This window comes from Podarcis raffonei, chromosome 8, assembly GCF_027172205.1.
Source record: "Podarcis raffonei isolate rPodRaf1 chromosome 8, rPodRaf1.pri, whole genome shotgun sequence".
NCBI classification, from domain to species: domain Eukaryota; kingdom Metazoa; phylum Chordata; class Lepidosauria; order Squamata; family Lacertidae; genus Podarcis; species Podarcis raffonei.
Window position 1 is genome coordinate 91,607,599 of NC_070609.1, and position 27,425 is coordinate 91,635,023.

Sequence of the window (27,425 nt, forward strand, 5' to 3'; positions counted from 1 at the left end):
AACAGAAAAATCTTTCAAATGTATTTTTAAAAGGCAGAATTAAAGCATCCCATCCACTAAAATAGGCCATAGATCATTAAAAGCCAAAGTCCTGGCAGAAGAGAAATGATTATATGGTTGGATAATTTGTTAGGTTGAAATTGTTTAATAAAAATATTTTTTTTAAAAAGAAATGTTTTTGCCTGGTGCATATGGATGTGTAATTATGGGTTGATTTATAGAATTTATGGCCCTCTGTTCTACAAATATGTACTCAAAGTAGCTTTCAGAGTCCTAAAAGCAATACACAATAATGTGCCACATTACAATATCACATGATATATTTAAAAGCAGTGATACAAATTTCTATAGGGGCATTTCATGTTTCTTCATTCACTCACGTTTTCATCAAGTTGTTGCCCTGTGTTTTCCCCATTCTGCTTCCATTTCTCCTGCTTGCCTGGAAAGGCTAGCAGAGCAGGCAGCTTCTCTCAGTTGTGAGTGACTCAGTGCTGCGACTCCTCTTGTCTTGGCTTTGACATGTGACAGATCAGGGTGGTCCATCTATAGCCACTTGCCATACCATCACAAATACTTTCCTGGTTGGTGCCATTATAACACACACACACTTTTTTAAATCAACACTTTCATTAGCACACAAAAATGGTTATTGAAAATGTAAAATTTGTGCAATTGCACTAAAATGAAAGAGCACTGTAATCCTATTTTTAAATATATGTATTTTAAACCCGTTGCACACCTCTGCCCTTATATTTATCATTCTAGTGATGGGCGTGTTTCAAATTTACTCTTAACATGCTAATTAACTTTTTTTTAAATTCTAGTCCTGAAGAGTAATTGGGAAATAACATTTAAATAAGCATAAATTAGTACAGAAGGCTGATTCAAACATTATTTTTAAAGGTTGGTTCAGTGGTAGAGTCTCCTTACTTCAATCCTCAACATCTCAGGTGAGCCTGGGAAGATCCCACTTGGAGTGGACCTTGGGGCTCTTTGGCAGTGGGCACCCTGAGCAAGGCCACAATTTGGCGCCCCCAAATGGATCTTCTCAGTCAGGGATCTTCTCAACTGTGTGCCCCCTTGGCTTGGGGCCCTGTATGGGGGAACCTCCCACACCGCCCTCAATCTATTGGTGTTGCCAATACCAATGGTCAGCTTAGGTATAAGGCAGCTGCTCTCTGTGGGATCATCCCCACTCTTTTTCTCCCAAAATCTCTTCCATTTGTCCCGTCAGGTTCCCTGGAAAACCCACTGTTTACCGCTGAATCGGAACAATTGTCAGTTTGCAGAAAACCTCACTGATGTTTGCTTTGATTCAGCAGTAGACTGGGACCATGACTGTCATCTAGTCCAACCCCCTGCAATGCAGGAATCCCAGCTAATGTATCAATGACAGATGACCAACCTCTGCTTGAAAACCTCCAAGGAAGGAGAGTCCACCACCTCTCGTGAGAGTCTGTTCCACTGCTGAACAGCTCTTGCTGTCAGAAAGCTTTTCTGAATGTTTAGTTGGAATCTTCTTTCTTGCAACTTGAAGCCATTGGTTTGAGTCCAACCGTCCAGAGCAGGAGAAAACAAGCATGCACCCTCTTCCATATGGCAGCCCTTCAGGTATTTGAAGATGGCTCTCATATCTCCTCTCAATCTCCTCTTCTTCAGGCTAAATATACCCACCTCCTTCAACCATTTCTCAAGAGAATTGGTTTCCAGACCCTTGATTATCTTGGTCACCTTCCTCTACACACCTTCCAGCTTGTCAACATCCTTCTTAAATTGTGATGCCCAGAATTGGACCCAGTATTCCAGATGTGGTCTGACCAAGGAAGAATAGAGTGGGACTATGACTTCTCTTGACTGGGACACTAGAGACTTCTGTTGATGCAGCTTAGAATAGCATTAGCTTTTTTTGCTGTTGCATCACACTGTTTACTCATGTTCAGCTTGTGGTCCATCAAGACACTAGATCCTTTTCACATGTACTGCTAGTAAGCCAGGTGTCCCCCATCCTATATTTGGGCATCTGGTTCTTCCTGCCCAAGTGCAGAACCTTACTACATTTGTCCCTATTGAAATTCGTTTTGTTAGCTTGCACCCAGTTCTCCAATCTGTTAAAGTAATTTTGAATTCTGATTTTGTTTTCTGCAGCATTAGCTACCCCTCCCTTCTTTTTAAGCTCCCCCCCCTTGTTGTTGCCATTTCTGTGTAAATCTATCCTTTGGGAGGTGTATGCAAATATGAGCCACAGTGGCGTTTTGTGCCTGTTTGGCAAGGCCAGGCCCCCATTTGCATGGCCCCTGGCTGGGCTGAGCGGAGCTCCACTTCTTCCACAATGGTAAGATTGTCGTTTGCTTTCTGCCCAGGTATTTTAGGGTTGGTGTTCGGGAGAGCTTTCTGCTGGGAATCTGGGTCAGCTAAAAGTGAGTCCAACCGTGTGGCTTGTGGGGACTTATTTTTTAAAATGGCAAACTGATAGAGAAATGTGGTAAACAAAAGATTTGAAAAATGAGAAAATGAAATCGACACTCCTAGGTGTTACCAAAGCCTAATAAAAATTGTGGTAACCATCTTTACGCTTCTTGTTTCAGAGAAGCTGTCTTCTTTGGGAATAAAATGTACTATGCAGTTGGTGGTCCTCCTCTGCCCCTCAGTTGTCAGGGGACTGGAACTGGGACTGATTTCATGTCACATCTGTTAAACACTGAGGACTGGCAGCTGCCACTATAATGGGTGGCGAGTATGTGGAAGAAGGACGTGCACATTGCAAGGTCTGCCCAGGCTGGGCAGAAATTAAGGCACCTCTTATCATGTGAGCTCTTTGTAGAGATGCATTACAGACTGTGGGATTCATATGACTGGGTCAGGCCAATCCACAGTTGCTTCTGTATTGCTTTTTGATGTAGGATTGTTATCCTTTGTTCACTCACATTTTACAGAGCATCCGCACAACGTTGTCATCACGTCATTGCATTCCAGTGTTGTCCTGGGCTTTTTAGACTTGGTTATTTGGGTTGTCTGTGCGCTTAAAAATGCAACTCTGACATAAGTGTGTACTGGAACTATTTTGGGAGGGGGCTGTTAAATTCCTGGTTTCTTTCCAATATTTCTTTTCTCTTTTTTCCCATTAAAGCAAAACTGTACTATTTTAGAAGGTGGTATAGAAGGGACAATTAAACACTTGAGTTGCTTAACCTCAAGGCATGCAAAATACTGTAGTCTCTATTGGGCCACCTTCACCCTGCACCAAAAAAAGCACCCTCAATATTCTGTAGCTTTTTAATGTGAGTCCTTATATGCAGCAATCACTACTTAGTTTTTGCATAGCTCTAGTTTGTTTCCAAACAGTTGTCTCCATACTACCCAAGGGGATTCTTGATTAACAAATATAAGAGGAAGATTTTAATTTTGTTTTCTCTCTCTAATTTCCTTTCCTTCTTTTTGCAGAACATATTTGGGAAGAATAAGACTCCGTGAGCAACCTTTTATTGACTTGTGGCTTATACTCAACTGCAAGCAGAAAAGTGGGCTTAGAATCATAGAGCCATAGAATCGTAGAATGGCAGAGTTGGAAGCATAGGTGTAGCCAGGAATTGTGTTGGGGGCAGAACTGAGCTATCTGCCACGTGATTGGTCACTTAGTGACGTATTTTTATTTATTTACTTGATGGGGGGGGGGGAGCTCTTACCATCAGAAACTTTTCCCTCACATTTAGTCAGAATCTCCTTTCATGTAATTTGAATCCATTTGTTTGGGTCCCACTCTGCAGCAGCAAAAAACCCAAGCTTATTCTATTCAGTATGGCAGTCCTTCAGATATTTGAATAAGGTTATGATATCACTTCTCTTATCCATGCTAAGCAAACCCAGCTCCCTCAACCATTCCCCACAAGGCTTGGTTTCCAGACCCTTGATCATCTTAGTCATCCTCCTCTGCACACCTTACAGCTTGTCAATATCCTTCTTAAACTGTAGTGTTCAGAACTGGGCACAATATTCCAGGTGTGGTCTGACCAAGGAAGAATAGAGTGGGACTATGGCTTTCCTTGCTTTGGACATTATACTTCTGTTGTTGCAGCCCAGAATTGCATTAGCATTTTTTGCTGCTGCAATCACACTGATGACTCATGTTAAACCTGTGGTCCACCAAAACCCCTAGATTCTTTTCACATGTACTACAGGCAATCCAGGTGTCCCCCATCTTACATTTGTGCATCTGGTTCTTCCTCCCTAAGTGACATTTGTCCCTATTGAAATTCATTTTATTAGTTTTGACTCAGTTCTTTACTTTGGTAAGATCCTCTTGAACCTGGTTCTATCTTAGCTAGGTATTAGCTACCCCTCCTAGTTTAGTGTCATCTTCAAATCTGATGAAATCTTAATTCCTTCATTCAAGTCATATCCAAAGATACTGAGCAACACTGGGCCTCTGGCACCCCATTTGTCCTTTTTTCCTCTTCATCCCTTATTCTACTATCACCAGGTTGGGCACTGTTTTCCTTTAGGAAGAAGACAGAGGCAGGTACAGGTTGAACAGTTCTGCCTTCTCTCTGTCATCCAACAGCGTTTCTCTGTCTTCTCCATGCAGAGGGGCTGCCACTTGCTTGCTCTTCCTCTTGCTTCAAACATAGTCGAAGAAACCTTTTTATTATCTGGAACCTCCTTGCAAGCTTGAGCTTGTTCTGAGTTTTAGCCCAACCTGACCTTCACCCTGCAAGTGTTGGCTACTCATTATATTCTTCCTTCGTGATTTGCCCCTTCTTCCATTCCTTACACATGCCTCTTTTAAATCTCAGCTCATCTGCAAGCTCCTTATGCAGTCACACTGTTGTTTTTTAGATGTCTCCCACTTTTCTTTCTTGTAAGAAATGTTTGCAATTTTGCCTTCATTATCTCACCTTTAAGAAACTCCATCCATCACCGACTCCCTTCTCTTTGAGTTTTCAGATCATGGGATTTCACCCAGTAATTCCTTAATCATTTTGAAATCAGCTTTCTTAAAGTGCAGTATGTGTGTCCAGCTACACTCAGCTTTTCCTTTCCTCTGTCCAGTGGTACCTCGTGTTACATACGCTTCAGGTTACAGACTCCGCTAACCCAGAAATAGTGCTTCAGGTTAAGAACTTTGCTTCAGGATGAGAACAGAAATCGTGCTCTGGTGACGCGGCAGCAGCAGGAGGCCCCATTAGCTAAAGTGGTGCTTCAGGTGAAGAACAGTTTCAGGTTAAGTACGGACCTCCGGAACGAATTAAGTACTTAACCCGAGGTACCACTGTATAATGAATCCCAAGAGGACATGGTCACTTTCTCCCAAGGTTCCCACTACTTCCACCTGATTGATCAGTTCTTAGCTGTTAATAAGGTCCAAAATAGTTGACCCCCTTGCTGCTTCTTCCACCTTCTGGGAAATGAAATAGTGACTGGAGGCTTCACTCTTCAGTGTGTGGAATAAGGGTTAAGGTATAATTGTGATAAAGAGATTGGTATTCTTGTCCTCTTTTCCCCCTTCTTCTTTTCTTTTTCTTTTCTCTCTTTTTTCTTCTCTTCTTTTGTTTCTTTGCTATCTTTCTCTCTTAGATCAGCCTGGCTTTTGTTGTATTTTATCTTAAAAACTTTAAATAGAAATTGATTCTTAAGAAAAACACATTGTCCATCCCCAGAGGATTATACAAGGCACAGAGGTTCTTCCATAGACAGTTTGCTGGGGAAAGGAGGAGGCTCCTGAGGGAAGACTATGCTAATGCACTGCTACAGAGCGTCTCTAGCAGATACTTGTTCAGTCCTTTTTGGACGCAACTACCCAGGGCCAAGTGGAAGAGGAACAGGGAGATTGCCATCTTAGCTCATGAAGCTTCTGAATGTCTAATTTTGTTCCTGCCCTTCTTAAAAGGTCCAGAGTCCCACCTGTGCCTCCCAAGCGACCAGGTAAGCAGTGGAGTACATTACACAGGGATGCCTGTGTTGCGTTCATCACAAAGAAGTGGGGTGTGTGTGTCCCCTTTTAACTCTCATCCCCTTAACAAGCTTCAGCTCCCAGAAATCTTTGGGGAAGCCATGGCTGTGTAAAGGGGTATCATAATGCTTTAAACATTTGGTGCAAATGTGACCTTAGAATATAAGGAAGCCTCCAAAACTCCTTTATTGCGGTGTCCTTAAGTCCCTGGGCACAAGGCCATCAGCCCCTTTGGGCTCAGCTGCCCAGTTATGCTTTGAGTGGTGTTTTCCAAAGCCTTGAGAGACTGAATCTGTTTATTAATATGAAAGTTTTAAATGGTGTCTTAAGATGCTTGTTGATTTTGTTGCTGATGTCTGTTTTTTTGGGAAACACTTTGCGGGAAGTTTTGATAAAAACATGGCTGAGCCAAAGCCCTTTGTGTGTTTCAGAGAAACAGCTGCAGGGGGTAAGTATTCTGCACAACCAGCCAGCTCCCAGCCCTATCCCTGCCATCTTGACCCCAGAGCCCTCTTGACGTCTGCTCCCTAATGCCAACGTCACCCCTAGATAGCCCCCTATGGCAGACCATCTTTATGTCCAAGTGAACCTGAGTTTCTCTACTTGCTTCCCCCTTTTCCTGGGGGGGGGTTGTGTGTGTACTTGCCACCCAGTCATAGCAATGGCAAAGCCCTGTGTTTTTCTACCGCTTTCTACGGATAGCTCTCAATTCTGCCTTGGGAGAGATTGAGAAAAATCTATGGAAACCAGCCCAATGGTTGTATGTCCACTCTCCCTGAATCCTGGGAACTATTGTTTGTTAACGATGCCAGGATTGTAGCTCTATTAGTGTTAAACTACAGTTCCCAAGATTCTCTGAGGGAAAGAAGGCACTTTCAATGCATGCTGCACACTCTCAGGTGGATGTCCTCTGGACCTGGCTATTTGCTGGCTTCGATTTTGTTCTTAAGGCCCAGAGCGGTTTCTTCTGTGGCTGCTCCCTAGCCTTCCATGACTGCAACACAGCCTGGACCACCGCATATTTGAGAATGTGAGGGCCTCACCCAGCTTCCTCCTTCCATTCTTGTAGGTTCCCAGTGATACTCAAGAGGAGGAGGAAGACGATCTGTATACATATGAAGTCCCCCCAAGTAAAGGGCAGAGCAAGCAAATGGTTCCAGCGCTTGCTGAGAACATATATCTTGGTAAGTTGGGAAGGGTGGGTAAGACTCTGGAAACAGGACTCTCCAGAGTATGGAGGGGGGGAATGTGATTTAGTTTACATTGATAGGCAAGCCTGCCTATTTTGAACTTTCTGAAATAATATGTGAACCAAAGCACAGCCCTCCTTTGAAGGCGGCACTCCTCTGAATTTTGCAATGCAGTTCTCCAGCCAAGTAATGTGCATAAAAAATGCATATACTGGGGCAAAGTGTCCACAAAATTGCATATACTGGTGGAAATAGCATACAAGAGGGCATATAAGGGGAAATGGCTTTGCAAAAAATGTGTTTATCAGGCAGAATTGCAAACAAAGATGGGGTGGACCAGATGATCCTCGGGTCTACAATTCTATATTAGGAGCAATTAAAAATGAAACATTCCTGGATTTTTATGAGGACTTTTTTAAAAATTGCAAACTGATGTGGGAATGTGGATAAATAAACTTAAGAGTGGAAAAATGAGGAAACAGAATTAATTGAGAGATTCCCCCATCCATACTCTGGAGCCATCATCACAACCAGCAAAGTTCCCTGTGCCATTTTGATTAACAAACTGGTTAATTGCAGGTTAAATGACAGTACTGCCAGGTAGGCTTATTCCAAGTTGGAAAACTGTACGCAGAGAGTGCTCATCAGTGAATCCCCATTGAACATGGTCTTAACAGTGTGTCCGTAGGTGACTGTGGAGGCCAATTCTGGATCCACACATCCATTCACAGTGGGGACATAGGTTTTCAGGCGGGAGTTGATCATGGTGAGGGTTTGCCAAGTATGCCTTCCTCTTCACACACCTCTTCCCCTTTCTTCCTGAGTTTGAGCATCTTCAAAGTCCATGACACCTTTGGTAAAGGTTGTTCTCCAACTGGAGCGCTCGCAGGCCAGTGTTTCCCAGTTGTCAGTGTTTATACTACTTTTTTTTAAGATTTGCCTTGAGAAAGTCTTTAAACCTCTTTTGTTGACCTTCAGCATTACACTTTCCATTTTTAAGTTCAGAATAGAGTTGTTGATTTGGAAGATGATAATCAGGCATCCGAACAACATGACCAGTCCAACAAAGTTGATGTTGAAGAATCACTGCTTTCACACTGGTGGTCTTTGCTTTCTCCAGTACACTGGCATTAGGATTCTTAACAAATGTGCAAATGACGCACAACTGCTTTGCAGATGGTTGGGGATATGGAGGGGAAGGGCTGAAGGAACTGGATATGGACAGCCTGGAGAAGAGAGAGCTAAGAGGGCACAATGATGTTACAAGTATCTGCCTGTCACACAGAAGGACTTCTTCTCTTCTGCCACCCAGAGGGCAGAACTAGATGGGTTTGAATTGCAGGTGGATTTTGGCTGAACATTAGAAGAACTTTCTTGACAATAAGGATAGGGGACAGTTCAGTTCAGTTCATATCTATAAAGAAGCCTACCTAATTTGAACTTTCCTAAACACTAGGCAGACAGAAACACAGCCATTCGAAATTGCAGTTGTCCAGCCAAGTAACATGTACACAAATACATACACTGGGATTAAGTTTCCATAAAAATGCATATATTTGTGAAAATGATGCAGAAAAATGTATTATATTCGGGGAAATTGCATTGCAAAATGTGCATATTAGGCAAAAGTACATAAAAACATGTGTTTATGAGGAGAAATTTGTACTAAATAGCTAATGAATTTTCATGAGGATCCAAAATAGCAATAATTGCAAACTGATGTGGAAATGTAGAGAACTGAATAGAAGAGTAGAAAACTGAGAAACTGAAAGAAACTGAAATTGGCAGATTTGCCCATCGCTACTTGATAAGAAGATCTGTTTGTCAATGGGATCAGTTACCTAGATGGGTCGAGGTCTCCCACATTGGAGGTCTTTAAGCAGAAGCTGCACAGGTGTCTGCTGGAGAAGCTCTGTCTCTGGAATACCTGCCTTGAGCAAGGTGACTGCATCACCTGCAAGGCCCCCCCCCGGGATTCTAGTGGGAAGAGGGTGGGTGGGTGGAGTGAGCCATGTTGACCAGGAAGAGGAAGGGGAGAAGTGAAAGGTGCTTGTGGGGGTGCAAGAGTTATAGCTGGGACTTGTGATCTCCAGTTCCCTCTCAGGTTGTCTCTCTGTCCTTAGATCGCCCGGCCTTGAGGCGCTTCTCTGAGCCACACAACCTCCTCCAGCCCAAGTCCCTTCCGGTGAGTGATGTGTTGCTTGCACAGGCAGGACAGCTGTGCTCTCCAGACAGCCAAGTATCATCTCTCTGGCTAACTTGCAGGGCATTAAAACTGCAGGGAGAAATTGTATGTTCAGCATTTTTAATCATTTTCCTACTTTTTATAAGTTTTAAGTTAAGAAATGAAATCTTTTGGATTTGGGATGTGTCCTTTTCTTGAAAAGCAAAATTTCTTTTGCACAAGGGCTCAAGACACACAAGGACCTTCTCCAGATTGGTGTTTTTCTGCAGCACCATTGGCCCAAAAAAATAGTGTATTAGTGGTGGATTTATACTGAACCGTCCACACTCCCTTCTGTTTTCTTAGTTGTTCTGTGTTGCTTCCCTGGTATTACTGCATGGGTGTCCCTCCAGATGGCAATAGAGCCCTATAAATATCAGGATAATACCCCACCGTAAATGCATGGCATGAAAAGTTACAGGGCATGTACTGACGGGATGCAAAACTGTATGTCTGTCCACTCCAAAACTTTCACAATCACAAGCAGTGTTGAAAGCGGGATCTTGTCTAGCCCTACCAATCCCACCAGGAGCAGAAATCATCATGAATACAGAATAAAAAGAATGTCTGGAGTGTCCCTGTTTCAATGTGAAGCGCAATTCAGTTCTCTTTCATGCCTTGCAGTTCCTGTCCAAGCCTGGAGCAGATGCTGACGACTCCAGTGACGGGACGTTCAACTTCCTGGCCATAGAAAGAGGTCAGAGGAAGGGGCTGGGCTGAGAAGGGGAGCAGGTGGAAGGGGGGATGATGCCTTCCTGGGGACTGAGGATGTCTGAAGAACCTGCGGGATCAGGCCCATGGCTCATCTAGGCAGAGGGCCTTCTCAGTAGTGGCGCCCACCCTGTGGAACGCCCTCCCATCAGATGTCAAAGAAATAAACAACTATCTGACGTTTAGAAGACATCTGAAGGCAGTTCTGCTTAGGGAAGCTTTTAATGACTGATGTTTTAATGTATTTTTAATCTTTTGTTGGAAGCTGCCCAGAGTGGTTGGGGAAACCCAGCCAGATTAATAAATTATTATTATTATTATTATTATTATTATTATTATTATTATTATTATTATCATCATCATCATTATGCCATTTCGTTCTCACATTGGTCAGCTAGATGCCCCAAAGGGAAACCAGCAAGCAGGGTCCGAGCACAAGAACGCTCTCCTCCCACGCAGCTGGTATTCAGAAGCATTGCTGTGGAGGCAGGCCAGAGCCACCAGGACTCGTAGTCCATGAATCCACCCAGTCCTCTTTGAAAGCCACCCAAGTTGGCGGCCACCACTGTGTCCTGTGGCAGGCAGTTCCATAGTTTACCTGTGCATTGTTCTTTTTTCTGTCCTGAATCTTCCAACGTTCAGCTTCATTGGATGTTCCTGAGTTCTAGCACCATGAGAGAGGGATATAAACTCTCTCCACTTTCTTCATGACATGCATAATTTTGTGTACTCCTTTCATGTCACCTCTTGCTCACCTTTTCTCTGAACTTAAAAGTCCAAATTCTGCAACCTGCCCTCAAAGAGAAGTCACTTCATCCCTTGAACATTTTCATTGCCATTTTCTGAACCTTTTGAACTCTAAATCTCCTTTTTGAGAAGAGGTGACCAGAACTGTGCACTGGACTCCAAGTGTGCTCTGGGGTTGTATAATGACATCAAGCAATTTTATTTTCAATTCCTTTTCTCATGGTCCTTGGCATGGAAATTGCCTTTTTCACAGCTGCTGCACACTGGGTCAACTTCTTCGCTGAGCTATCCAGTACAGTCCTAAGGTCTTGTGATTATTATGGGGTGATTGTCATGTTTGGAAGCTGGCAAGGCAAAGAGTCTTGCTGTTTTTTCACCTGACCCTGGAAAAGCCAGGCTGGGCCAGTGGGGGTTGAGGAAAGCTGTGGCACCGCGAGAGACAGACAGGCTCAGAACATAAAGCACTAAGCAGGTCTGTGCCACTTTCCAGATTAAATATCTGAGTCCAAGGCTCTTCAACAAAGAGGAGGGAGCGCTTAATTTGTTTTATAGCTGTGCATGGACAATGGCAGCATTGTTAGCATCCGTCTGTCTCGAGAGACAATGGAGTATGCCGGGAGCGGGGGGTGAAATCAAACTGCTGCATTAGTGGCACCAAAATGGCCTGGCTGATGTGGTCCAAAGTAAAGCAGAGCAAGACGTTTGGCACCATCTTAGCTGCAGGAGTTGCTGGAAGGAGGTGTACAAGGCGCCATGCAACCCTTTTAGGGACTCCTTCCAGATTTGTATAGGGTTTAGTCTTTAGCCTTTACTTCTCCAAAATATCCCACAAGGCAGTGGAGGTTCAGGATCAGAGATTTTCTTCTGCTCGTTGGATTTCCTTCCCAGGCGGATGAGCCCCACCTGCCCCTCACTTCCCTCTCCAGCACAGGCAGAAACTGCCTTCTTGACTGGTGGACTCCCTGTTGTTCTCAGCTGCTCAATCTGCTGGAGCCTCTCTTTGCATGCAGGGGATAGGCAGTCCCTAGCTAGCCGAGGGTTTCAGACCCATCAGCTCCCCTCACCTGGTTTAGCCAGCCAGTGGAAGCCATTCCCTGGGGTGTGGCTGCTGTCGCCTGCTAACAGCTTCTAAGAGCCACAGGTGAGATCTGAGTACACGGTAGGGACCAAAGGCTCACAAACCACCCCAGAAGGAGCATGACGTGCCCCCACCAGAGGCACTGCCCCTGCAAGCACCCCATACACCCCATACATTTAAAACACTTAACATCCCCAAAGAATCCTGGGAACTGTAGTTTGTTAAAGGTGCTGGGAATTGTAGTGCTGGAGGGGTAGGCCACAGTTCCCAGGATTTTTGAGGGGTGAAGTGCTTCAAATGTATGGTGTATATGCAGCCTAAGTCTCCATTGAATTCAATTGGGCTTACTTCTGAGTTAAGCTTCATGGTTAAGCTCGTGCTTTCAGCTTCCTCCGGGGCATTCTCTGGTTAAATGTCACAATGAAGTCACAAGGTAGCCTAGTTTGATTCAGTCTCAACCCAGAATCTGTAATATGGCTTTGACAGCATGGCTCTACTTTACAGGGTTGTTGAACAGAAGCAAACAGTTTACTCCAAAGTGCTATGAAATAAATATTCTTCTTAACCTGAGAGGCGGTGGTCCTTGCTTAGAAGCCCTTCCTCAAATCCTACATGTTGGTTTGCAATTACTGGGTGGTGTGTGGAAAGCACTTTGCTCATGCTCAGAAGTAATGCAGATCCTTTCTTTGCAGCTCTACAAAAAGGGATGATGAAGCAGTCTGTGCCGCTGCCTCTTCCTCTCTCAGCCCGACGGGGGTCTCTGCCAGTCCTGGGTCCCTCTGGGCCCCAAGCGAAAGCTCTCACCAGCAGAGGTAGGTGGAATTGCTAGGCAGCTGTGGCCTCACTGGAATCTGTGACTGAAGGTTGCTTGAGTAAATTCTTACTTCAGTTGACTGGAGACAGGCAGCTAAGGGTCTTTCAGAGTATTAAGTAAAATTCATTCCCAAGTTATACCTGAAGATCCTCTGCCTGCTTGTCTCCTTGTCTCCTAGATTAGACTACCAACCTTCACCCACCTGGTGCTCTCCAGATATTTTAGACTACAACTCACGTCAGCCCGTCAGTGGTCTTTGGGATGGGAAGGGAAGAAGGCAGGGAGACCTACAGCATACCTTCCAGGTGCCCCAATTTAACTGGGATAACCATGCTTTCCTTCAAGGCGCCCTGGGCTCACCCTTCGTCTCGGAGTGCCCTGATTTTGCACCGACTGCGGTGGGGCTGGCGGAAGCGGCTCCTGCAACAGCAGCGGCATTGTGAAGGAGCACTTCCCGGCCTTTGGGAAGGAGGCGTGAGACTCTGGCAGGCTCCTGGAGCCCGCCTGCCTCTTCTCCTAAGTCGCCAAGTGCTTGCCTGGCTTTGGGAAGAGTCAGAGCACGGTGCCTTCTTCCCTAAGGCAGGGCTGGCAGCGCTTTGGGAAAGGTGGGAGGCCCGTGTCCCAGTTTTTATCAGCAGACTGTTGGGTCATTTGCAACAGCAGGTGGAGCCAGAGCCCCTGGCAGGCTGAGCCCACTCCTTGTCGCTTGGTCCTCTCATGGGCCTGGGAGACTCTCCACCCCAGGGCTGTGAGTCTAAGAATGGCGCCAGTTGGGTTCACTTTGCATAGGGGCTGCTTGAGGGCCGGTGGGAAAAGTAGGCTAAGGAATGAGATGTTAGTGTGTTGATGCGCACATCCCACTTGCTGAGTAGTGTGGGAACATATGTGTTACACACCACCCCAATTTCTGAGTGTCATGAGACTCCAGGGGCGCCAGCACTTGCCCAGGGTTCGGCTTCCTTGGAATGAAGGTCACTGGAGACTGAGGTGTCTTTAGGATATACGGCTTCATTTACACATATCTACAACCTGAGACTAAGGAGGAGGGGGCTGGGATAGCTCAGTTGGTAGAGCATGAGACTCCTAATCTCAGGGTCATGGGTTCAAGCCCCACGTTGGGGCAAAAGATTCCTGCATTGCAGGGGCTGGACTAGATGACCCTCAGGGGTCCCGTCCATCTCTATGATTTTAACCTTATAAAATTATAAGCTGACAGACGGTGCCACCTCCTGGCAGGCAGGTGGAAGCTGACTGAGGTGGGGGGGGGGGCCAGAGCCCAGTGGAGGAGCCCCTGCCAAAGTGACAGCCAAATAGCCCTAACCCCTCCCAGGGCTAAATGGGGTAACATGCTGAGAATGCCTCTGGTGTGGGGAGGGGGAGAGCCATGGCCCCAGGTGATAGGTGGGGGGAGAGGGATCCCAGGTGTGAGGCAAGTTGCCAGAAAGTGTGTTGGGTTTTTGGCAATTCCAGTGGGCAAACAGGGCACTGCCCCCCCACTCAGCCCCAACTGCCTGCCTTCTGACATACAAGGAGGGAGAAGATGGGGACCAAACTACCATTCCTTGTCTCTGCCTGTCACTGGCTCTGGCGCCACCAGCTGTGGGGCTCCCTGCTTTCTGCCCTACCAATATCAGGGGTACAACACTGAACAATTCCCATTACTGGTCTGGTTGTTAGTGGTGCCTTTGCAGAGTTAGATCTTAATATATATGCAGATATTTTGGTTTGAACTGTGCTTTTTAAAAAAATGAATTAATGAATGGACATTATTGAAATGTTATTACATGTTTGAAATGTACTGCGGCTGGTATTACTGAACTGCTTAATGGTTATTTTTATGTATTGCTGTTCTTGCTGTTCAATACCTTGCATATTGTAAGCTGTCTTGGTCACAATTTCCTTTGTGGAAGGGCAGCATATAAAATTGGAGTCCAATTCAGCCAACCTGGTGCCCTCCAGATGTTTTGGAATGCAGGGGCTCATGCTCATTGCTGTTTTTCTAGAAAAAGAGGTGCCAGAGCTCACCATGAACTTTTCCCTTGTTCTCTTAGAATGGCAATGGCGCCCACCTGAGAGGGGCTGGAACTGGGCTCTGCTGAGCTCCTGCTGCCTTTGGGAGGGGGTGAAGAGAATGGGGGCTGGGGGCTTGGGGAAAGAGGCAGAAGAGGAATTGCTGTTGGCTGCTAATTCTTGTCTTCCTTTGCACCACTTTGCAGATCCTTTACCAGCCCTGAAAGATGATGAGGTAACTAAGAACCCACCTGCCATTTAGAACATATGCTGCTTCAGATTACTGTCCCTGGTTAGCACATTTGCAGCAAGGGTAACTTGCAAGTTTCCCTGTGGGCAGCCGGAGACACGACCAAGTCCATAGGAAGGACAAGATGGGCCCTCCCTCACCATTCCATGAGCAGAAGCTGACCTGTCTGGCTGCTGAATCTCCAGCACTGAAGAGTAAATAGTTCTCCCAAGGAACCTGAAGGAAGCAGCCTAGATTTAGGGGACCAAGGCAGGCCATGTTGCATACATAGCTCTGTCTTCCAATGGCGGGAGGAGGAGCTGAGGAGGAACTGCCAGGGGGCTGTTGCCACTTCCTTCTCCAGCATCTGCTGCCTGAGGCTGTTGTCTCATTTGACCTAATGATAAGGCCGGCCCTGGCTGGAGAAGAAGAAATCAGAGGCAAGCAAGTGATCAGCATGTGAGTGATGTTCTCTCTCTCTCTCTCTCTCTCTCTCTCTCTCTCTCTCTCTCTCCCCCCACCCCCAGGAGGAGACCCAAGAGGAATCGATCTATGTGGAATGTGAGCCCAGAACAGGTGAAGCCCCATTCCCCACCAGAAGCCACCACTGTGATGCTTCTAGGAAAGGACTGTAGCTCAGTTCCGGATAGCAGACTTAGCAAGCAGAAGGTCCCGGGGTCATCAACGCCTGCCATCTCTGACTTATGATGGGAAAGACCTTTTGTCCAGGACCTTTGGGGCCTTCTTAAGGGCTGCTCCCAGACTCATCTTGTCCCCCCCCCCCCGCCACTGATGGCCTCCTGACAGCAAAACAATCCTCTGTGTTTTAAACCATATTAAGGTAAAAAGGTAAAGGACCCCTGGACAGTTAGGTCCAGTCAAAGGTGACTATGGGGTGTGGTGCTCATCTTGCTTCCAGGCCGAGGGAGCCGGAATTGTCCACAGATAGCTTTCCAGGTCATGTGGCCAGCATGACTAAACCGCTTCTGGCACAACAGGACACCGTGATGGAAACCAGAGCACACGGAAACTCCGTTTGCCATATTATCTTCCTTTCATTATGTCCTTTAAGCAGCTGCCATTTTAACATTGTCTTTGATCTTCATTGTGATTTTGCTTATTTGTTGCATATTGGACTTTATTGTTGACCCACTAGGGCTTTTTTATTTTGTTAAGGGTGATCATCATCTGAGTGATCCAAACATGTGACAAATGGATGGATGGTCTGCTGTATCTGGAATACGGCAGCTTCACATTGTCCCCAGTGGTGCTAGGTGCTTGTATCCAGCAGACGCCAGCTGGGACCAAACCCGCCCAAAGAGGGGTGCTGAGCTCCAGCCTGCCACCTTCCTCGTGGCCTGATCCTCTTTTTTCCCCTTCCAGCCTCTGTGTCCCGCAAAGTGCTTCCTTGTCCAACCCCAGTGCCTCCTGTCCAGCCTCTGAAGCAAGCCAGGTGAGTGTGTCCTCCTTCCAGAAGAGAAAATCCCAGTATCTGTACATCGGGGTAGCCCACATGGTGCCCTCCAGATATTCAAAGAATCATAGAATCATAGAGTTGGAAGGGACCCCAAGGGTCATCCAGCCCAGCCCCCTGCAATGCAGGAATCTCAGCTAAAGCATCCATGACAGACGGCCATCCAACCTCTGCTCCAGCCCTCATCAGCCACTGCACCATGGCCATTAGTCAGGAAGGATGAGAGTGAAAACACCCATGAACACTGAGATAGGATATTAGTCTCTCTGTCCCTTACTATCTCTTCAGAGGGGCAGCGGTTTTCCAGGGTCCTTGGCAGGTATCCCTCACTTTAGCCCTGCATTCTGGGACTCACTGCACTGAAGAGTCTGAGAGCTGAATGAAGTGGTCTTTCTTTGAGCCAGGGGTCAATCCCACACTCTTGCTTCTGTACTTGCACCGCACCCCCATTTTCAGTGGTGATGCTCAGTATTAGGGAGGGGCCCCATGCACTGCCTCCCTGACCACTCCTAGCCCTGCCCTGAACAAGTGCTCAGCAATCAGCATAGTGGGCTGGCCTGTTCTAGACTGGAGGAACCAGTACCTAGGCTGGCTGTGCTCCTGGATCCAGCCTTGTTGCTTGAGACCCAGGTCTTGTGCCAAGGAGCACCTTTCTGCAGCTGCAGCTGGTTCAGCAGCTATGGTCATCCCTGGTCCAAGGTGGTCTGAGAACAGTGTTGCATGCTCTAGAAATTTCCTGTTCCGATTCAGAAGCTGCACAATGTGGCTGCGCTAACTACCCAATGGGTCACTGTTGCTTACTGAGAGGGCGAGAGGCAGAGGGGTCAGTGCAGTGCAAGGACAGCAGTGCAGCCAATCCAGAACTGCCCCCAGCACATTTGCAGGGCAGGGACTCCCCAACCCTTCTCCCCTCCCCTCCCCCCCCCGTGACAGCGACTCACCTGCCCAGAAGCTCTTGCCTCACCCTGTGAGCTGCTCCTGCTCAGATTTCTGAAGTGTGTCTACCAAGGCTTCTCTTTACTGTTGCTGCTATTTAAACTGTTAATGGTTTTAACCAGTGTTTTTTTCTGGGGGGACGTAGGGGGATGCATACTGCTAAACGTTTTGTGAATCTAAGTTTGGCCTCATTGAGGGGCAGTATTTCAATATGAGTAGGAAAATGAGAATACCCGTAAACATTTTTTTTAGGGGGGAAAAGCACTGGTTTTAACTACATATTATAATTTGGAATGACATTGTATTTCACTTTGAGGTCACAATGGGATCAAAAACAGCATGTAAGTGCATGAAATAAAGACATAGTAGTTGTTGTTAAGAAGCAGTGCTGTCTTGAACAGAGATTAACTGCTCTCTGAAATTCACCAAGGACCTGGGCACGTTCACAGTTCTTTCCCTTTTCATAATCAAATGCTCAGTCTGAGACCTGGGTTTGCAAATCTGTGGATCAAGGGGTTCTAGATCCTAAACGTCACAGGGCTAATGTCACACCACAATCCTATTCTTCCCCCCCTCTCTCTCTGATGTTAGGCCAGCAACCACTCCATCAGGACCCCAGAAGGTAGGTGTGGGGCTGGCAAGGGAGAGCTTGAGATGAGGGTGATGGCCAGGGGAGGTCTCTGGAACTTTGCATTCATGGGCTTAACTGTTGTTTTGTTTTGTTTTGCTATGCTAAGGCAGGCCACCACAAACTCAGGATGCAGCAAACCAAACTGCTCAACCTACCCTACAGGGCTGTTGTGCTGAGAAAATGGAGGGAGGGAAGAGAGGGACTTGTTCATGAAAAGAAAGGGCAGGATAACTAAAGGGACCTATGGGACCACTTTGTCTCAGATTTCCCTGCTTGGCAATTGCACTCCTCAGAGGAGGCATCACTCAGCGAACCGAGTGTCCTAGAGTTGCACTTAATAAGCACTTGAGGGCTGGCTTTTAGTGTTGCAGCTCCAGCCCTCTGGAGTAAACCATGAACTGAAATTAGACAGGTGCCTAGCGCCTTGATAACATTTTTGTTTAAGGAGGCTTGCTCTGAAGTGCGTGACCCAGTCATTTTAGGGAATGAAACCTGTGAATTTTTATAAATGCATTTATTGCTTTTAGTTTAGTGAGTTTGTAATTTTTTTGTATGGTGGTTTATAAATCAGGCCTGTGATGAGGAAGAGGATGTCCGGGAGCAGGGGTACATGGAGTTAGCCCTATGCAATTGCTGGGCAACAGGTAGAGATACCTAGGTTATGGGAACAGGAAGTGAAAACTCTGTGCGCTTGTTTTCTTTCCAGGCCTTTGCGGAAAACCTGTGCAAAGGTAAGTGCCACACCCTGAAGCCTCTGCATCAGCCTTTGCCAACCTGGCCCCTCCAGATGTTGGACTACAGCTCCCACCAGCATAGCCTCCAACATGTGGAGTCCCCAAACTCGGGTGCACGAGATCATGGAGCCCAAAGGATGTGCTTTTTTCAGGACCGTGCTCTCACTATGCCCAAAAATGTGTGTTTTGGGGTGCTGCACAAGATTGTAGCCCTGAAAAGAAGCGTGTTTCTGGGGCAAGATCTTGGTGCAAAATTGTGTGAGATCATGGTGACCTGGGGGATGGGGGATGGGATGTCCTGGTTTTTCTGGGACAAATGCACCAGCCCCAGCCATGTGATGCTGAGGATTGGGGGCTTATTCTAGTGGCTATCTTTGGGATCCCCTCCTAGTCTGTGGTTTCATATCTGTAAGGTGAAATTCTGTAAAAACAGAGATTGCTAAAATGATCAAAGAAGTCTCTTTTTGAGTTAATGACTTTAGCCAAGTGTGTTGAGTATCTCTTTGCACGGCTGCCATGGAATTTTGAAGGGGTCTGGCCACGCCTTGAATTTTTTTTTGCAGGGGGGCTTGGTGCCCCTGCTCAGCTGTACATGAAGATTGGACCAGGGATTGGACCAGGGATCATCTTCATGCAGAGCAGATTCCTGATCCCCAAGCGACAGCTGTGCCCTGATCTTGATTGCTCATGCAATGTGTGTGTCATTCATGCACTGATGTGGCACAGGGAATATTTGCCTATGTAATACATATCTCAGAAACCCTGAAATGTTCTATCTATTTCAGCTGTGTGTCTGAAGAGTGGATCTGTGCCAGAGGTGAGCAAGGAGATCTTGCCTGAGGATTCTTTGGCTGCCCTGTCCTCTTGCTTATAGAGCAGCAGTTAAAGTTTAACCTCCCTAATCCCATGGGGCTAAGCATAACAACTGTGGGGGGGCACTGCTGTAGCTAACACAGGATTGTTACCAACAGCAAAGAGTCCTGCAGTATCTTAAGGATAATGCATTTATTATGACATAAGGGTTTGTGTTCTAGAAGAGTGATGCCTCTTCTTTCGCCTCCCATGCCTCATTATCAGGGCACATATGAATTTATTTAGTATTGCCGTGGGTGTGGGGTTTTGAGTTTACTTTATTGCTGCAATGTGCCCAAGAGTGGTATTATGGGTGGGCAAATCTGTCCATTCATTCCACCATGGGTTTTTTCAGTTTGTGATTATTATTTTTAAGTCCCCATTAAAAATTGTCGTCATTTTAGTGCCCTTTCCTCCTAATACACACATTTAAAAGCAGTTCCCCCCAATATAAACTTTGTATGTTGTTTTAAAAAACTTATGCATTAATATGCACAATTGACCCTGCGGATGCATTTTTGTACACATTGTTTGATTGAGAAATGCACTGCAAAATTTTGAGAAGTGCAAATTTAGATAGTTTCTGATTAAAATGCAAGCAAAATCACATTTCTCCCCACCCTCCCACTGAACCCCTCTGTGGTACATGTGTGTGTGTGTGTGTGTGTGATCTCAACCAGTGCTCATAAAACTTTACTGTTTGTTGTGTTTTGCTTTGCTCCTTTTTTTGCAGTTGGACTTTAAAAACACCCAGGAGGGAGCCTTTCACCTTTGCTTGACATGCCATTTGTTTAATTTGCCCTTGTTCTCTGCTCCTCTGACTAGAACAAAGAGCACTTTTAACATATGGTTTCCAAGTGTTCTCCCATCCAGGTACCTGGCAGGGCACGTTTTCTGTAGCTGCAGCAGTAATCTTGCCACCTCCCCAGAGAAATCTGAAATGGTACCTGTGGGCGGAGGTCTTCAGTGATGGTGGAAAGACATGGGTCCGAATGGAACTGCCACTTTCGTCTGTGCCCCTACCATTCCCTGTGACTGTGCTTGCCTTATCATCTGCTACATTCCCTTAGGATTTTTGCATGCAAAACAAGGCCTGGTATGCAGGGAGCTGTGACCGACATACGGCTGAGGCTGCCCTCCTCCGGTTTAATAAGGTAAAGGTGAAGTTGCTTTCCTGAAGTTGCCCTGCAGCACCATCATAATGCAGCTGCTGTTCAAGGAAGAGGCTCTTCCAATCCTTTTGCCTTCTGGAGCCACGAAGTCTCCATGGTGCTCACCAGCTGAATTAGCTGCAGCTAAGTAACTCGGAGGTCCAGCAGCTGCGGCTGAATGGGATTTCTGAGTGTCATGAGACCAGAAGAGAGAGAGACCCTGCAGGGAGCCAGTTTGGGAGGCAGGCTTGGGGGCTCCATTCTAAAGGCGTCAATGTAGCACGATGGACAGATCATCTGATACTGGGCACAATCAACCAAAACATTTTCTTGCTTAACCCCACTGGCTGGCAGGAGCTGGGCAAAGATAGGATATCCTGTGGTTAATGGGGAGGAATTTTCCACAGAAGACGCCCTTGGGCAAGCACCGCCTCTGGGCATTCTGCTCCCTGGAGCAGCTGCCTCAGCCTACCTCATGGGTGGACTGGCCTTGGGTCAGAGCACACCTGAAGTAGTGTGTCCAGTTCTGGGCACCATGTTTCAAGAAAGGCCCCTTTTGGGGGCACAGCACAAGCCTTGCATCCCAAAGGCCCCAGGGTCACCCCCCCACTGGCATCTTCAGGGAGAGCTGGAATCCTGTGGAGACACTGCCAGTCAGTGTTGGCAGTACAAGGTTGGCTGGATCAGCGCTCTGCATGAAGAAGCTTCCTATGCTCCAGAGGACATTGACCAGCTGGAGCGTCGGGGGGGGGGGCAGCCAGGATGGTGAGAGTTGGGAAACCAGGCCTATAAGGAATGATAGAAAGAGCTGGATATGTTTAGCCTGGAGAAAAATGAGAAGGAAGAAGAGGAGACATTGTATGGAGAATGGCACTTGTGGAGATAATTATTTATATATTATATTTATATAACACCTTTCCTTCCAAGGAGCTAAAGTTGTTGTATATGGTTCTCCTCCTCCCCATTTCTTCTTCACAGCCACACTGTGAGGTAGGTTAGGCTAAAAGGTGGTGACTGGCCCAAGGTCACCCAGTGAGCTTCATGGCTGAGTGGGAATTTGAACCCTGGTCTCCCAGGTCCTAGTCTGACACTGTGACCATTGCACCACACTGTCTCTCACACTGGTTTTACCTTTTGTTAAAACTAAGGTCATGTGTGTCTTGTCTCCTTTGGTTGATGGAGACCATGATGATTTGGTATACAAGATTTGGTTGAAGGAATGATAAGATTGTATAGTAAAACAGGATTGAAGATTGTACAATAGAGTATGAAGAATAGCTACTGGCTTTTAAAGGGAGGAGGAGGAAATGGGGGTTTAAATTTTCTCTTTGTGTTGAATTTATTGTATACATGCAATTCAAAATCAACAAAAAAATGGGGGCGGGGAGGTTATTCCAAGGGCTGAAAAGGAGGAGATGGACAGGCTTCTCTTCTGCTGTTCCACAAGGGAGAACTAGAGTCAAGGGAAGTAACAGAAAGCAGGTGTCGGCTGCACATGATGAGACACTTGCCCTATTAAGCAGTGAAACTGACACTTAAATTATGGGCTGGGGGAAGAAAGCCTATTCCAATTCCAAGGTCCAGATTTTCACTTGCATTTGACGTCTCCTCCCTTAACCTGAATGTCTCCACCCTCTTTTTTCACAAAAGGACAGTGCCTACCTGGTGAGGCAGAGCTCACGGCACGGCTGGAACCAGCCATTCACTTTGGCTGTGCTCTTCAAGAAGCACGTCTACAACATCCCCATCCGCTACTTAGAGAGCAGTCATCAATACACGCTTGGCAAGGATGGCAGGAGCCACGAAGAGGCGAGTGCTCTCTTTCTATGTTGGGAGGGCCGTGGCGCAGCCGTAGAGCAGGCAGAAGGTCGCGAGTTCCATCTCCAGCATCTGCAGGAAAGGCTGAGAGACCCTCTCTCTGCAATACTGGAGCTCCGCTGGCAATCAGCTTAGTCAATGCTCAGCAGGTTCACTGAGTCCTGTCACCTGTATTTCTCATGTTTTTCATTTCGGGGGATTACCGGTATGTGGAAGAATGTTCTAACTGTGCTTACTCTCCTTTTATGACAAAGAGATGCTGGAAACTAAGTTGTGGAATGGGCACCAAAAATTGGTTGCAGGCCACTTTAATCTTGCTTCAGCTGTTGCTCCTTCTTCTCTTGCCCCTCCTGCCTCCCTGCCTCCCTCAGTGTGGGCTCCCACGGACAGGTATCCCCAAACTCGGCCCTCCAGATGCTTTGGGACTGTAACTCCCACCATCCCTAGCTAACAGGACCAGTGGTCAGGGATGCTGGGAATTGTAGTCCTAAAACATCTGGAGGGCCAAGTTTGGGGGTGCCTGTCCTAGGAGAAGGAGTCAAATTAGTTAAGTGTACACTGAAATGTGAACTGAACTGTTTTTCTCTCCCATCCCCAGCCAGAGGGCATCTGATGTAGGGCCACCTTGCAGAAGCCAAGGAGGTCCAGGTCTCCTCAGTGCCTGGATAAGCACCTGGTAACCCCCTGCCCACCAGCCAGAGTTCCATGATGGAAGAAACAAATGCGCCCGTCTCCCTCTCAGCTCCCACCCACACTATGCATGTTAAAGCACTGCTGTACCACCTTGAGAGCCACGGCTTTCCCCAAAGGATTCTGGGAGCTGTAGTGGTTGAGGACCCCCTAACAATTCCCAGCGCCCTTGGCAAACTACTGTCCCCAGGATTCTTTGAGGGAAAGCCATGTCTCTTAAAGTGGCCTAGGTGTGTGTTCAGTATATAGGGTGAATGTGACCTCAGTCAGCAGAGCTCTGCCACCTCGTGACTTGAGGGAAACTGGACTAAAAAAGCTAGTCCCTTGAGGTACAGAAAGAAGCTGACCTGCTCCCTGTTCTGCTCTTTTCCTTGCCAGCTCTTTGACAGCGTTTCCAGCATCATCCAAAGCTACAGCGAGCGCCCCTTGGTGCTGGTTGATGGCAGCACTTCTGCCAAGGAACAGACTTGCTTGCTGTTTCCAGTGAAGCCATGACTTTGGGGCCTGGGGAGTAGGACCAGCTATGGGGGAAGATGGGACGTCCGTCCTGACCTCAGGCACGAACGGCTTCATTTGCCTGGCTGGACCAACACAAGGCCAAAGGATCAGTGTGGCACCCTGGCATTCTGCAAAAGGTTCTTGTGAATCATTCTTCAATATTCCTCAGTAGCCTTCTTCTGGCAAACAGCAGTGCATCTGCAAATATATTCCACTGGTACTGAAACGGCAAAGCAAGGGAACTTGTGGGCTGGTGGGATGGAAGGGAGAGTTTAGCAGGGATTCCCACCTAAGGCACCAGTCCTGCTGTTGGGTGGTTTTATTTGTTACAAAATTGAAATGTTGCACCCAGTTAATAACACTGTTGCACAGCACTCCAATCTCTGAGCAATGTGAGATTCCAGGGGTTCCAGGCGCTTCTCCAGGGCTTGGTTCCCTCGGAATGAGGGGCAGCGGAGACTGTGGCATCTTTAGGATATGTGGCTTATGTACACATATGTGCCTACGATGAGCCTACGATGGAAGGGCTCACAGAATTAGCAAAGGCACAGCCTTGGATTCAAGCAAAAACCAGGCATGGCCCTGTCTCTCAGCTGCCCAGCCTGCAGCCTCCTGCTTCCAGCTCCCCACTCACACACCTCAACTCTGGCCTTTTGTCTTTCTTCTTCTTTGGCGATCCCTCGTAGCCGAATAAGATTGTCTTCCATAAACACAGTTTTAACAATGAGGCCTAAGTGACTGTGGAGGCCAGTTTTGGATCCACATGTCCTTCCACAGTGGGGACATTGGTTACCAGGCAGGAGTTGATCATGGTGAGGGTTTGCCAAGCATGCCTTCCTCTTAGCACATTTCTCCCTTACGTCCTGAGTTCGAGTGTCTTCAAAGCCCATGACACCTTTGGTAAAGGCTGTTCTCCAACTGGAGCGCTCGCAGGCCAGTGTTTCCCAGTTGCCGGTGTTTATACTACATTTTTTTAGATTTGCCTTGAGACAGTCTTTAAACCTCTTTTGTTGACCACCAGCATTACACTTTCCATTTTTAAGTTGGGAATAGAGTAGTTGCTTTGGAAGACGATCATCAGGCATCCGTACAACGTGACCAGCCCAACAAAGTGGATGTTGAAGAATCATTGCTTCAACACTGGTGATCTTTGCTTCTTCCAGTACACTGGTATTAGTTCTCCTGTCTTTCCAAGTGATGTGTTAAATTTTTCGGAAACACCGTTGATGGAATCTTTTGAGGAGTTGGAGATGGTGTTTATCAGTGGTCCATGTTTCACAAGCGTACAGTAATGTTGGTAGTACAATAGCTTTGTAAACAAGCATTTTGGTTTCCCTGTGAATGTCCTGGTCCTCAAACACTCTGCACTTCAATCAGGAGTAAGCCGCACTCGCAGAGCTCAGGCAATGCTAGATTTCAGCATTTTGTCTTTCTAATTAATAGACAATTGAGGAATGGGGACCCACTTCCTTTGTTACATTAACGACCCATACTTAGGGGGCCACTACCAATAAATTTGTCAGGCCGTTCCAACAAATTAGTCCTTGTTGAATCCAGGAATTGGAAGGGACTCCGGCATACTCAGACCCACTAGCCCCAGACCGAAACTCAAAACACTACATTCTTAACTCAAAGGTGGATAGCTTTCAGGCTTGTTGGATCTACTTTGTCTTTTCCTAAATTCGCAAGAACTGCCAATATCAGCTGACACAAGAATCCACTCCTGGCAGGCTTTCGCCTTCATTTTAGTAACCCAATTTATCTGGGGGGAAATGTAAGTTTCCTTTTGCAATTGTTAAAACATTGTGAGTCATAAAGCCTTTCTGATCTACTACAAATCACCCTGAAATCTGCCAGTAGACCCCTGTCTCCCTTCTGCTCACCCCAATTCTAGAAAATCTTGGTTTCCGTATATAGTATTGATATACAGTTTTGTTTTAATGTATGTTAAAATCTATTACATTGCAAAGCCCAGGCTTTTATTTTGAAAACATTATTCCAATTTCCCTAGCTGCTCATCCTCAGAAGAAAAATGAATTACAGTAACAGAGTAACTCAACTCATCTGTTGCTGTATTTTCTAATAACTACAAGGATTTTATTCTGCATGAAATTGATGCAAGGCCCAGCATGACTTGCAAATTACAGCCCATCTAGTAGAAAAGCATTTCCCCCTCCTATTCAGCACAAAGAAGAATCAGGAGAATAGCTTCCAGGAACATGTAGAGAATGCCCACGAGAACCAGCTAAATCAGTACAAAACTATATAGCTGTACTGATTGCCTCAGAATATATTGCCTTCTAGTTTGTAGTGATTTTTCTAAAATGATAATGCTTATTCTCATCTTGGTTCATTTTGTCAGTAGGGTGGGTTTGTTCCATTTGTTGTTTTCTATATGACCTGTCATATGAACTCAATAAAACATTATAAAGATGAAGGTGGCCAGGTGCCCTCCTTTACAGAGGATGGTCCTCTAAGCCATCCTGTATTTGAAGGCCTGCCCAGTCCAAGTCCAGTTTAAAGAAAAGGAACACTCAGAAGGGTGAGCGCTGGAGCTCTGCGGTGGAGCAACTGTCTTGCATGCAGAAGGACAATGCAATTATCAAAGGTGCAGGAGTCCTGGTCTCTTCTGCATCTGGCCAGGCTACATGCCTGTTCTGTGACATTTTGAGGGGTCCTAATAAAGGTTTGGCCTGTTGTGCATTTGGGAGGGTTTTTTCTTTGCAGAGCTCAACAAGCATTTTTTTAAAAAATTGGAAATGTCAGTCTACTGGCAACTCACTGAATGACCCGAAGGTTTCCTCAGTTTTCACTAGATCTTGCCTCTCCAATAAGGGACAGCAAACAAAACCCCAGAGGGCCGGAACCTTTCACGATTCCTTGTGTTTTCTTCGCCAGGACAAGATGTTACATTTTCTGACTCGTGATTCGACATATTTAGGCAGTCCTCCAACCGAGCGCAGCTCCTCAGCAGCAACAGGCCACTCTAAAGAGGCACCAAGACAGGGCCTGGATCCTACAACAAATCCAGTCACCAACTTGGTGCCCATATCTATTCAAGGAACACTTTTACAGGACCTTATAGTGTCTGCAGCAGCATCAAAAGGTTCAGTTCACTTGAGCCGCCTGTCGCACACTCTTAATCTAGCCTACCCTGCAGGGACGCTGTGAGGATGAAATGTGCCTCAGTGCACAGCACCTTGAAGTATTCAGACTGCTACAGCACAACAAAACTGGGAGAACACAGCAAGAGACAGGCATGGAAAGTTTTGGGATTTCAGCAGGATGTTACAGCATAGGCACTGAATGGAAACGAAGCTGTGTGGAAACCACAAAACCTTTACAAGCGCAAAAAGTATTGAAAGTAGAACTGTGTGTGACCGCCCCAAAAACACCCTGAATGTGCAATGTGGAGGGGCTGCATTTATTTTATTTTATTTTTATTTATTAAGTTTGTACACTGCCCTTCATCTGAAGATCTCAGGGCGGTTCACAGCATAAATATACAATATAAAAAACACAAAATATATCATAAAAACAAGACCAGAACAAACTAATTACCACCCTCCCCCCCACCCCCACCCCCACCCCCCACAATCACATTTAAAAGGATACAGGAGGTTAATCAAAGACCTGGTTGTAGGGAAACATTTTTGCCCGGTGTCTAAAGACCCATAATGAAGGCGCCCAG

General features: G+C 46.4%; 1 protein-coding gene and 1 non-coding gene across 8 annotated transcripts in view; both read left to right on the top strand.

Annotated features, from left to right (window-relative positions):
- The first annotated feature begins 767 nt into the window (after positions 1-767).
- SH2D6 (SH2 domain containing 6) overlaps positions 768-27,425 on the top strand; it is a 28,582-nt gene continuing 1,924 nt past the window's right edge. The window contains exons 1-17 of one of the 7 annotated variants that reach the window (XM_053401604.1): positions 768-2,332; positions 3,442-3,467; positions 5,885-5,919; positions 6,379-6,395; positions 7,017-7,131; positions 9,231-9,322; positions 9,986-10,058; positions 12,590-12,709; positions 14,928-14,956; positions 15,478-15,526; positions 16,334-16,403; positions 17,952-17,982; positions 18,698-18,722; positions 19,511-19,542; positions 20,648-20,731; positions 22,379-22,537; positions 23,615-24,270. In XM_053401604.1, coding sequence (XP_053257579.1) covers positions 2,288-2,332; positions 3,442-3,467; positions 5,885-5,919; positions 6,379-6,395; positions 7,017-7,131; positions 9,231-9,322; positions 9,986-10,058; positions 12,590-12,709; positions 14,928-14,956; positions 15,478-15,526; positions 16,334-16,403; positions 17,952-17,982; positions 18,698-18,722; positions 19,511-19,542; positions 20,648-20,731; positions 22,379-22,537; positions 23,615-23,731 — 1,119 coding nt within the window. In that variant the 5' untranslated portion in view covers positions 768-2,287 and the 3' untranslated portion in view covers positions 23,732-24,270. Of the gene's footprint in view, positions 2,333-3,348; positions 6,396-7,016; positions 7,132-9,230; positions 9,323-9,985; positions 10,059-12,589; positions 12,710-14,927; positions 14,957-15,477; positions 15,527-16,333; positions 16,404-17,951; positions 17,983-18,697; positions 18,723-19,510; positions 19,543-20,647; positions 20,732-22,378; positions 22,538-23,614; positions 24,271-27,425 lie in introns of those variants that run through there. The other 6 variants (XM_053401601.1, XM_053401607.1, XM_053401602.1 and 3 more) reach the window with 6 other exon arrangements.
- TRNAR-CCU (transfer RNA arginine (anticodon CCU)) lies at positions 13,761-13,834 on the top strand. Its single transcript has one exon. It is a non-coding gene; the product is annotated as a tRNA-Arg (tRNA).